At 39.4% G+C, this 12,209-nt stretch overlaps 1 protein-coding gene across 2 annotated transcripts in view; it reads right to left on the bottom strand.

Annotated features, from left to right (window-relative positions):
- DUS4L (dihydrouridine synthase 4 like) overlaps positions 1 to 12,209 on the bottom strand; it is a 36,594-nt gene that overhangs the window by 21,319 nt on the left and 3,066 nt on the right. The window contains exons 3-6 of one of the 2 annotated variants that reach the window (XM_042815518.1): positions 9,208 to 9,325; positions 7,746 to 7,868; positions 6,602 to 6,828; positions 3,665 to 5,043 (exon numbers count right to left, since the gene is read on the bottom strand). In XM_042815518.1, coding sequence (XP_042671452.1) covers positions 4,790 to 5,043; positions 6,602 to 6,828; positions 7,746 to 7,868; positions 9,208 to 9,325 — 722 coding nt within the window. In that variant the 3' untranslated portion in view covers positions 3,665 to 4,789. Of the gene's footprint in view, positions 1 to 3,664; positions 5,044 to 6,588; positions 6,829 to 7,745; positions 7,869 to 9,207; positions 9,326 to 12,209 lie in introns of those variants that run through there. The other variant, XM_042815519.1, reaches the window with a different exon arrangement.

Raw genomic sequence — 12,209 nt, 5'->3', positions numbered from 1 at the left:
CTGAGGAGACGCGGCCCCGCCGGCCCTCCGTCGCCGCCCGCAGCGGGGCGGCACCCCCTCCCCGCCGCCCTCGCTCCTTCCTGCGCAGCCGGGAGGCCTCGGCCGCCCTGACCCTGTCCCCGTTCTTCCCCCTCTCCCCCGTGGCAGCCCAGCCCTCGCAACCTCCTCGGCTTCAGGGCCTGATGGCGGCGGACCGCTCTGGAAGGGCTGGGGAGCGCGGCCTCGCCCGAGAGAGCGGGCCGGGGCAGGCAGGAAAGCGAGCGACAGAAGCGCCCTTCCCGCCGGCGCTAAGGCAGAGGAGCGGACGGCGAGGCGGGGCGGCTGCCGGCGGGATGTGGGCCGGTACGGAGCTGAGTGACACGGGCGGGGCGGGGAGCGGAGGTGGTGCCGCGCGGAGTTCCTCAAAGGAACGCGGCAGCCGGGCTGTGCTCGTCCCGGTAATCCCTCAACCGCGCCCTCCCGGGCTACGGGATCCCACTGATAACTGCGTGGGGTCAGATGTGGGCAGTCAGTGTGCCCGCGGGCCCTCCGCTGCTGGACATCTACACGCTGAGAACGGTTAACATGAGCATCTTTTTACGTACAACGGCTAGATGCAGACGGTTGTAGAGCCCACTGCCCCGTGCCTCGAGCTTGTTACATCAAGGCCTTGACTTCACTGCCTGACACACTCACAGGTTTCTGACGGTCAGCTGAAGTGTTGCCCCATGGAAGCATTGCGCTGCAGGGGAGGGTCAGGCTGGGTATCAAGAGAGGGTTCTTTATAAGAGTGTGCTCGGGCCCTGGCACAGGCTGCCCTGGGCAGTGGGCATAGCCTGAGCTGATGGAGTTCAAGAAGAGTCTGGTCAACACTCTCTTGTATGGTCTGGTTTTGGGTGGTGCTGTGCACAGCCAGAAATTGGACTCTATGATATTTATAGATCCTTCCAACTTAGGATATTCTAGGATTCTACGACTCTATAACATACAAAGATATCAACAATATCTACCAAACAAGTTTCAGACAATGTCCAGCAGGCTTGTTTGGACCTCATGAGTAAAACCACATTCCTTCAGAAAGTTCTTTTCTGCCCTGTCTTGGGTGCAGTGTTTTTCATCAGCATTGCAAGGTTCTAAGCGTGGTATGCCCCTGCATTGCTACTGGAGCAGGTTGCCCAAGGAGGTTGTGAATGCCCCATTGCTGTAGGTGTTCAAAGCCAGGCTTGTCTGGTGGCTGGCGATCCTGCACATAGCAGGGGGGTGAAACTAGGTGATCATTATGGTCCTTTTCAACCCAGGCCATTACACGATTCTATGATTTCTCAGCCATCTTAGCCACTTGCAACTCCCCTTATTTCTCCCAGATAACCTTCCCCTCATCTCTTTTCCCTGTTGTTCCCAGTCTGTAACTAATACAGATACATAGATATTATCTATACCCGCATTCAGTATTTCTGATATCCTTACTTGCTAATCTTGGCCTTGTATGGTACTACTGAGGTAGTGACATGGCTATTGGGCACCATTAACCCAGCAAGCTCCCAGTCCCAAATGGACTCCAAACACTCTTCGGTTATTCCTGTTGTTCAGCTGTTTTTCATGTAACTCCCACTTAATCACCAGTGAAATCCAGCCACCCCTCCCAGGGCTATCTGCAGCTTTTTTTAGCTTCTCACGCTGTTGCATGCCACATCCAGCAATTTCACCCTGGGCAATCAGCTCAGCTCATTTGCCTGCAGCTCCAACAGGTATCTGTCTGCTTGGGAAGGGGTTACCTGGTCTAGCTGGGCATGACCAGCCTTCTTGACACAACTATCTGAGCTCCTTTTGGGAATTCTGTCCAAAAAAAATTACATCAAAAGGACATAGGTTAAATAGCATGAATAGTAAGTAGTAAAAATCCACAGAAGGTAAAATGGTTAGGCAGTCACTCTATCAACAGTTATCAGCAGAGCTGACTGCAGCTGCTCTCAGTCTGAAAGCTCACTTAAATTTCCCAGGTCTGTGGCTTTGGGACTGTGCCTGTGTGTTAACATTTTCCCAGTTGCTGCCAAGCAATGTCTGTATGAAAGGTTACATCCCAAATAATTGTTTATCCATAGCAAATATTGGAGAGGAATACAACCAGCGATTTCAATCTAATCTACGCTGTGAAAGCAGCCTGGGTTTTAAGAAGCATTTCTAACATGTTTTCATAAACATATAATCAAACTCATAGATAAAACATAGCCTCTGAATATATTCTGGTTATTACATTTTAGCTATTGGCCTACTGCCATTATACTTTATTGAAGCTATTAAAATGTTATTAAAGACTTTCTCTTCATTAAATCCAGAGCAGTTTCCTTTTCTGAGCTGCGTGCTAGCACTGCAGACCGCTCTCCAGTAGGCTAGCTGCATACTGACAGGACTAAACTTGCACATCCCCACTGCCAGAGAGTATGAGTCTGCACTGGCACTCCAGGAGCTCCATAAGATCTCCCTCTGCAGTGGCTGCTGTGCGCTTTGACTGCCGCTGCTGAGCATTCTCACCAACCTGGAATGAGGTCTGAGGTAGCTGAGGAGAATAATACTGGAGTAACTTTTTAAAAATTGAAAATTAGTTAGAAAACAGAAGACCTGGTGATGCTACAAATACTTTAACTAAGGAAGGAATGTATCTGCTGGCTTTAAACTGGCTCAGTTTTCCGATGTTCAAAAGGCTGATAAGAAATGTAACTGCACTCTAAAGCAAAACTGGAAGTTAAATAATTAACTGCCATGGGGATATCTTTAATGTGCACTGCAAACAGTGTAGGCTGTTCAAAGTATGGCTTTAAAACTCAAATTTTGCAATTCATCCTGTGTCAAAGCAATGAAATGTGTTTGGATGCTGACAAACTGACAAGGTGGCACGCAAATAAACCCACAGCCATTCATTTTACTACATAACAGGATGCTAAACTTTCATTGACTTCTATGGTACTTAATTGGCCAGATCAAGCACTCCTTAATTACTAGCAATATTAACTGCAACCCAGGTCTTGTACATCAGGCAGAAATCTCTATGATTGATATCACACAGGCACAACAACTGCTGCCTACAAAATCATCCAGTATTCAGTTCCTAAATAGGTCAAGGTATTCCAAGTCCTCAAAAACACCACTTCCCCACTAAAAAAAAACAAAAAAAAAGCCTTGCTTTTCTGTTTTTGATTCTAATGAATCTCTTTTTTTCCCTCTACTTCACGTGGCGACTGATTTGCTGTATCATAAAATCTTAAGTAAATGCTAACACAGGACCTCGTTGATACTCTAAAGAATCCATTTCTTATGCAAGTCAATTTCGTAGTTTTTGATTTTGAAGCAGAAGACTCAAGGCATTTTCAGAACTGAAGAGAACTGAGTACTGCACTATAGTTGGATGAACTGGAAATACAGCCCATATCAGAGGAGATGTATAAACTTCACTGTCTTAAACAGCAAACGAGACTTGATGACTCAGGTCATGCTTTTCTAACTCATTTGTATACCTAAATCAGAACATATTCTCTATGAAAAATAAGTAAATCTTTTCAGTCACTGCATTAAGAATACTGCAAAACTGCAGATATCTAAGCAACAGATAAGGGGAACAGCATCAAAAGCAACACCCCCTTCCCCAGGTTGTCATAATGTACACTGTAATAAACAAATTGCAATCATATACAAAAGTAAGTGGTTTATTTAGAAAATTTAGAACCATTCATTTGTATATGCATGAAAGTACCAGTTAAAAAAACTAAGCAATTTCTTCTATGAATTTCTGTGTAAACATAGAAAGGAAACAAATTATTTGATTACAAATAATTGTACTGCATAGGCTTGTGAAATTTCCCTTGCAGAACAAATGCAGCTGGTGTGCAATGTTATTGTCTTGTTCTGATTTTCACTGTCTTCCTCCTATACAAAAATCCAAAGTGAAACGGCTGTCATGCTTTGATAAGCAACATGCCTGCAGAAAGGATGCAGGAGTCCTACTGAGAGAATCTGTCAGCTTTTCTTTGGCCTATAAAGTTCTGGTTTGGTAGATGACTGCATTTTGATCTTTCATAGGATTATTATGTAGTAGATAACCAATACTGTATGTGGTTACACTGAACTTTCAAGTCTTGTATGCTAGATCCATCCAGGTCTATATTTGATTTAAACTCTCTTCATTTTATTCTTTCCTTCCTTCTGTCATCTTGTATTGCAGGTTTCTTTCATTATATTAATGGTAGAATTTTTCTAAGTTATAAATCTGAAAGATTTTAGATTGCAAAAAGAACATCTAATTTAAGAGGGTACAACACTGGGCTTCAAAGTCTCACAGTCTTTAAGCTGGAAAATTCTACTAAAATTTAAAAGCACATCTTATATCTTACATCCATTAAAGCAAATATTTCTATAATTGGTCCCTCTGTATTCTTTTGGTCATACGTTTTTGTTGTTATTTAGTAGTAGTAGTCCTGATTTTAGGGAGTTCCACTAGAAAAAGGCCTTAGTTTTGCTTACTCTTGTAAGTGAAAAATTTTTCTGGTGAAAAATAAATTAAATCACTGCAGTCACATAACAGCCAATCCTCTGTACAGTAATGCAATGTAAACAGAATTACACGTTTGTGGAATGTGGAATATTTCTTCAGTTAAATATGCTGATCTAAAAACGAAAAATCTAAACTATCGGCCTAACCTCAGAATCAAGCTGTATTGAAAATATCTACACTGCGTTATGGATTTAATCAGTAAAAGCCCAAGTAGCAATATGTCAGCAATTGCAAAGAACGAGTTTGCACACAACTGAAATGCTTTCAGCTACACACACCATAATGATGACCCAGGTAATCTAGAACTGCTGAGGTACTTGATAAAACGTTAAAAACTTTCTTTTCTTGTTTTGAAGTTATCCGTTCCATCATGTACATTAAGTGGTGGTGAAAACATGTAAAAGGAGTTCCATGCTCAAGAGCAATGTCAACCCAATCCTGGATGCACTTCAAAGGTGTTTCTTCGTATCCTGCAAACATAGCTGGATTTGCTAAGAGTCCTCTAGCCACCATTACACCTTCAAATTGCAAATTAAAGCAGTGAGTTACATTATAGTTAGATTTTACATTACAACTTCTATAGCACCTACTTTATAGCATCCATTAGAACAAGAAATGGGAGAACAACAGGGGTGAGTACTATATCTATATCAAAGAAATCAGTTTACAGCCCAAGCTCCTGCACCATCTGTCAGCTCATTTAACCTGCTGACATAACCTTCCAGAAATTCTGATGCAACACACACAAAAAAAGAAGCCCTTCTTTTCTACTTTTTAAACAGCAATTCAATATTATTCTGTTTTTATCTTCTACACACATGTAAGCCTATTCTTTAACATATAATCACGATGTAAAGACACAGGAGTAGTAAAATGCTGAAGTTATTTTAGCGCAACTCAGCCGATTCACTGACCTGGAATCATTCTTCCATTAGCAGCTCAAGTCTCAGTGATAGAGATCTCATGGCTCCTACTCTACAGAAAGCGTTTGTTTTCTGAATAAACCAATGCATTTGCAACTATATTCCCAAATTGTCAGATAAATCCAGCCAAACTCTACTGAAATATTTCTTGAAAAAGTGATTGCTTTCCTGAACTGTAACATATAATCTGTCGCATTTAATCTCTTCCTACAAAATAGCATGACCAAAAATGAAAAAAAATAAAATAATAATAACCAGGATTGTACAAAACAAAAAATATGCAGTTTCTGGTTTGTTCTTACTGTATCTTAAACCATCATATGTTGGACAGTTTGATGTTTTATGCTTTATTGTTCAAGAAAGTCAAAAAGAACATCCTTTTCTGTTCATGTATTTTCTTCCTGCTTTGTATCTGGGGTGAAAGCCACTGTAGCAGCATGGCAGTTTGGTGCAAATAGTTTTGTTTTTTTTTACAACACCGACGATGTCAATAGAAACCTGCCACATGAACTCATGCTATGACACTGGCTCTGCCCTGTTAGGCTCTAACTGTAAGACTCAAGGTATGCAGATCCAGATAACTTCTTCAAGATATATACTGAACATCAATGTTGGCTTGAAACCACAGACAGCTGAAGGAATCTATTGTAAGCAAATAACTGCAGGGCAATTTTTCACTTCCATATTTTACCACAGTAATGGCAAGATAAATAGACAGTGCAATGCTTCACCATGTACTTGAAAGTAAACCATTTTATTTGTTAAATATCCAGCCTGTTTATCTTTCTCCCTCTATATTCTTACTATAAGAAACCCATTACCATTTGCAGGAAGCAGAGGATTTCAAGTCAAAATCTACAGCTCTATAATAAATGATCAGCTCCATGAACAGAATGGATGTCTGATCCTCCTTAAACTCCGCCACAACTCCACTACTGAGTGATGAAAGCATAATTAAGCAAAGAGTTTTTGTAGTTTGCCTTTCAAATCTATTTGAGACTTTGACTGAAGTGCTCTGGTTCTCTGATAATTACAAGATCCCGTTTATGAGCTTATTAAGAAGATGCAAACAACATCCTACTTCTAGCTTAAATAAATACTCAGAAATTTAATTTGTCAATTTACTTAGAAAGTAGGATATGTTTAATCTTACCATCTGCTCCTGTCAAGTGATGAACATTTTCAGCATCTTTTAAAGTTCTGATGTCTCCATTAGCCACAACAGGTATGTGCACGCTTTCTTTAATTACTTTAATTGCATCATAATGTACTGGCTGATGTCTTTCTTCTATACTTCTCCCGTGTACTGTAATCCATGAAACTCCAGTTGCTTCAGCTTTTTTACACAGGTCTACTGTTTTTTTTAAGTCTTCATGTATCCTGAAATTCCGAGGAATTAAAACATTAGCTAGCAAGCTACCTGAACTGTATAAAAGCCCTCCATGAAGAGGAATCACCAGAGATTTCTATAAATACTTGTAAAAAAAAAAAAAAAAAAAAAAAGGACAACTAATGTGGGAAGGTAAATATATTTAATATATATTTAGTAAAGATGTATAATTTATTGAAATCACTGTTTATCATTTCCCAGTTACATACCATCTCTGAAGCATGTGTGGTAAATTTTACAGAGATGAAGCAAGGGTACCCAAGATTCTACATTAATTGTCATTACTTTGCATAACTGTGGAAAAAAAATCCAATTTATAACAGTTCTCCTTTTCTGAGAGACTGCAAACAGAGCTGAAACTTAACCAACAATATGCAAAAGCACCATGGGATGAGAAGATAAATAGTGGCTGAAATGTCAGAAAGTAGAACAGATCAACAGTTTATACAAGTTCAGAAAGTGATGAAGGGAGGGAGAACATGTTCTTACAGCAGCTGTGTGGACTGGTTCCCAGATCTGTTATCTGTCTTTTATAGACAGCAGCAGGTTACAAGTAAGTCCACATAATTATAGGTTACGTATTGCTTTTATTTCATGGAATTCTAAACCTTTTAACTTGAACTACCATGTCTTCCGGATTGCAATAAAATTCTGACATCCACTCTGGTATCTGGGCAAGCAGTCAAAGACTGAGCTTGTTCTACCATCTGAGGCTGGTAACCTGCTCCAGATTTGCTTACCACCTGAGTCAAAACATCCCAGTAGTCATCACATTTAAGGAACTTATAATAATTCGTACTACTGCATTAATTACATATATTGTAGTGTAACTATTACACAAACATCTTTCTTTTGAAAAACATTAAAAGGCTTTTTCCACGTTCTGCAAAGAGTATGTTAGCCATACCTTATTTTAATAGACACTGAAAATCCAGGATTGTCGATCTGATTCCGTACGTGTCTCACCATATCTTGAACCAGCTCCGGTTTATTTATTAAGCAGGCACCATAACCTTCTGCCATTGCCCATCTTTGAAAGGAAAAATAACGTTTGTATTCTACAATTGAAAAATGCAGATCAATTTCAGTTAAATGTATCAGTTTCTTATAGCCTTTAGAATGTGTGGCTGAGTAAGCAGAGATAATAAAGGCTGTAGTTTGATGTAGTTGATGTTTGCGGTGTGACACCAGCTTTTAGATCCTGGTTCAGTTTCTGCTTTGCTGTTATAATTTTGGACAAGTAACGAATCTGTTTAATTTTCTATCCACAAAACAGGCTTACAAGGAAGATAAACATTGAATTAACAATGGCTTAGATCATACATAAAAGAAATAGCTTGGTATTTCCCCTCAATTGGGTCATGGCTTTCTTCTGAACAGAAAATTACTTTGTGTTGGAAAGGAGCACAATTGAAGTGGAATAAGAATCTGATTTCAGTAATATTATCTTTTCCTTCAAATGACAACAATTACTTATGATTGGCAGGAGATAACCTTTTGCTTTTACTGAACAGCAGCATTCTTTTCTTTAAAGAATTTTTCTTATACAGGCAGATACACACAGCTCTACTATGCTGAAATCAATATGCACAAGATTTGGAAGTCTCCAATGTCTCCAGAACTGTTTTCTCAGATACTGTAATTTTAAGTCAAGATAACTAATTAGAATAGACAAATTAAGTACGTGCACCATGATATTATCTCCTGCTGTCCCACATTTATTTTTGAGACATTTACTTAGAAAAAGATTGCCTGACAAATGTACAATAAATGGTTCTCAATTGAAGCAGTTAGTGAGAATCTTCATTTGTGCATTATTATTCTGCCAAAACAAAATTTTTAAACTATCACTAATTCACTGTATTTCCAAACCTAATAAAAGATGGAGGGAATTCAGCTAAGCACTTCATGGGTAATATAATCTGTATAATTACATTTTAGAGACTGTTCTTCACTTGCATAAGCCTGAGACAGCAGGGACATGGTTCATTATTTTGGAATTGCCGTGCTATTTCTCAAAACACTGGATTATTTGCAGCAAAGTTCTTCTGGAAGAAGTCAAATGGTACAGCTGCTAAATCACAGAGATGGGCACTTCATTTCTGAGCTGACCTTCAGTATCTCAGAAATTAAAAGAGGCAAGACAGCAAAGACACCTGGTGACCATGGGCATCTCTGAACATTCAGAACAGCATTTTACCACACACACATTTCACTCCGACAGGTTAAAAAGCTATTTCAATCTCAATCTTTTTTTTTTTTTTTTTTTTTTTTTTAATTAAGACAGAAATGAGTATGAAAATGAAGGCCAGCATCCTTTATTCTCAAATTAATTTAATCATACTTAACCATTTTTTTCAAATCTTTACCTCTGCGGACAGCCACAGTTTAGGTCTATTCCATCTGCGAAAGGACAGACGAGAAGGGCAGCGTCACATAAAACTTGTGCTTCTTTAGCAGCAAACTGAACAATCAATGGATTGTCACCTACTCCAATGAAAAGATATTTAGAGGTTGAAAACAAGAAAAAAAAAAATCTAATTTTTGAATGTTTCATTACTTAAATATGTTTAACTTTCTTAAAAATGTCAACAGATATATATTTGCTTACAATTGTCAAAATCAACAGGTTGTTTAAAAGCAGCATTCTTAATTCAGACTATTCACAAACTAATAATGGGAAAAAAAATTCTTCAGTTATTCTTTCTTTGTATTGTATGTTTTCTTGGATCCAGAATACTTCAACATTAAAACCAAATTGAATAAGAACATCACCAGTGCCACCGCACCTTCAACATAAACAATCTATCTGTTCTCTATTAGGTTATTTTCCCCATGACAGCACCATTATTAAAATAAAATCTTAAAGATAAGCTGCACTGTCATAATCTCACCAGTTGCTGTACTGAACTCCAAGAAGTATGTACAGAACCAAATGTGCTCGATGGCTCCATTCCTGATAGTGATTTTTTCAGCTATTTTACAGGGTGGTACCACAGGAAGGCTGTAGGGGAGGAGCCCCAGGTGTTCTCAAAGTGACACCACTTTGATAGACAGTTAAGTCACAGGCAGGAGCTGGGTGTTTCTTCTCTTAATTTGACCCATGTTTCAACCCCTCCTGGAAGAGCCCAAAGCAATACCCTAGAAATGGTCAGGTCACAGGAGGGGGCCCAGTGCCCTTTGCTTTGATATGACTGGTGTCTGGTGTCTCAATCCATCTTGGAATCCATCTACAAACATGGCTGAAGGGCTGTCCTTGCCCTTCTCACTGCTGCATCCCTTCTTTGTTCTGTGCCCCCTTGTCAACACGCTTGATGTGGGACCAGAACTGGTGATCTCCTTTTCTTTCTTTAAGCTCTAACCCAAAACTTACTTGAATTTCCTATAAAACTGCACAGACAGAATTGTGGGAGAGCCAACGCATGCAGTTAACTGTTTTATGGGTATCTCCTATTACAGTTTATGGCTTTTCCTCTTATGCACAGACCTTGGGTGTTGTTTCACCTTGATCTAACCAGAGGGATTTGCAAATCTAGACACCCCTCCCTTCCCAGGCAGGATATGATACAGGAACTCTGTCGTAGCCGACTACAACACTGCCAGAGCCTTGCCAGAGGCCTCCTCATGCTATGTCATTGCCTATGCATAGGCCGATGCAAACTTTCTCATCGCTCACCACTGTGCTACATCAACTCTCAAACTCTTCTTTTTGACTACAGCTGCAGCTGTAAGAAGTCTCCCTTCTCTACATAGGATTTTAAAGATTATTTATTTTTAACTTATTGAAATAAATCTCCTGTTTATATGAAAATCTTTATGAAACCAGAACAATGTGCTGAAAGTATGATTACTTGCTTGTCTTGCTGAAAACACCTACTCCAACGATGCCTAGAACACACTGGATATTTTCTGGAGCTGCTAAAAAGCATTTCCTGCCGAAGAGAATTACACTTCAAACATGATCTGTTCCACAGTTGTATCAGGCTGCTTACAGACTGCTGTGTTTTGCTATAGCTGTGTATGACACATAATCATTAACAAAGATTTCTAGTGTCCTTGTTTCTATCTAATGTAGTCATTTGTGGTGAAAATACAGCAACAATGAAGGAAGAAAAGATGTCTTACAGGAATAACATTACCAAGCAAACCAAAGGGAGGCTCTAAGAGAAAAAGAAAAAAAAGGCAAGAGAATTTAGCTTCCTGAAGTAGGACATAAATGTAAGGCACAGATCATGCTGATATTCCAAAAAGTCCAGACTCAGAAAAAGCTGTTGAAGAACCAGAAAACTGAGCGTACTACCGAGGCAGCTTTCAGTAGCTACAAACTCTACCCTTCCTTATTCCAGATACTTTTTTGTTTCAATGCCAACACGGCTGGGTTTTGTCCAGTACGCAGAGCTGGAATGAGAACACATAGGCAGAGGCAGCTTTCACAGATTTTTCTCTCATAGGAAACCAAAGCATCAGTGCTCCTCAGAGTGGGCCTGGTGAACTATTTGTGATCTACAAAGCTCCTGCAGAGAGCCAGATGGTCATTTGGAACAGGCTCTCCTCTTTGACACCTACTGCATTACATTAAAGGCATCTAAAAATATCTCAGTATTAGCAGTTACTTTCCAAATAAACGATTGCTGCAGTTAAGAGGGATGGAGAACAGGGTAAGAAAAATATCTGAGCACCAATGGAAAGAAAAGAGCCAACAAATGCACACAGCACGTGTACTTCTGGTACAGAACAGACTGCAAATGCTTCTGAAGATTTCCTGTCTTAGTGGAATTTACAGAATTCTTGAAGTAATGGAACTGAAGTCAGAAATGGCAGCAGTATCTTCTGTTAAGAAACTTCTGTAAGTTACCTAAAACATGCCACAAAAAATCCCTTTTGTATTTTCAAAACAGTGTCCATTTAGACAGTGCTCTAGCTGAAAAGATTTAAATTGATACAGCTAATACACTGGAATAATCCCAGGCTCCTTGTTTTTCAGCTAAGTATTAAGTAATAAAAATGCTAAATCAAATAATAATTAAATTCTTAGCAGCAGCCACAGGGAACATCTACCACTGTTTTAGAAATACACAACAAAGAAATGTCAATGCCAAATGTCAATGCAAAAAAAACAGAGCAAAAATTACAATTGCAGGCTCCAAACCTACTCTGCTCATTAGAGTAAAAAATGCCCAGAAAATTAAACAAATCAATATTAAGATTTTACAATCAGTTATGGAGCTATTTGTTAAAAGCATGAATGCTAATAATGTAAATACTGTTATTCTGGCTAAGCTGTTAGAGGCAGGATGGTTTTGGAGGCTGTAAAATTAAGGCCAGCATAAAAGAGGTGAGTAGGGAAAAGATGTTACTTACAATACTAGAA

This window comes from Centrocercus urophasianus, unplaced genomic scaffold (assembly GCF_019232065.1).
Source record: "Centrocercus urophasianus isolate 14NV4802_14NV808 unplaced genomic scaffold, USGS_Curo_1.0 seq_15, whole genome shotgun sequence".
Classification (NCBI taxonomy): Eukaryota; Metazoa; Chordata; class Aves; order Galliformes; family Phasianidae; genus Centrocercus; species Centrocercus urophasianus.
Note: the sequence above shows the minus strand (reverse complement) of the source record. Positions and strands in the feature narration are given on the sequence as shown.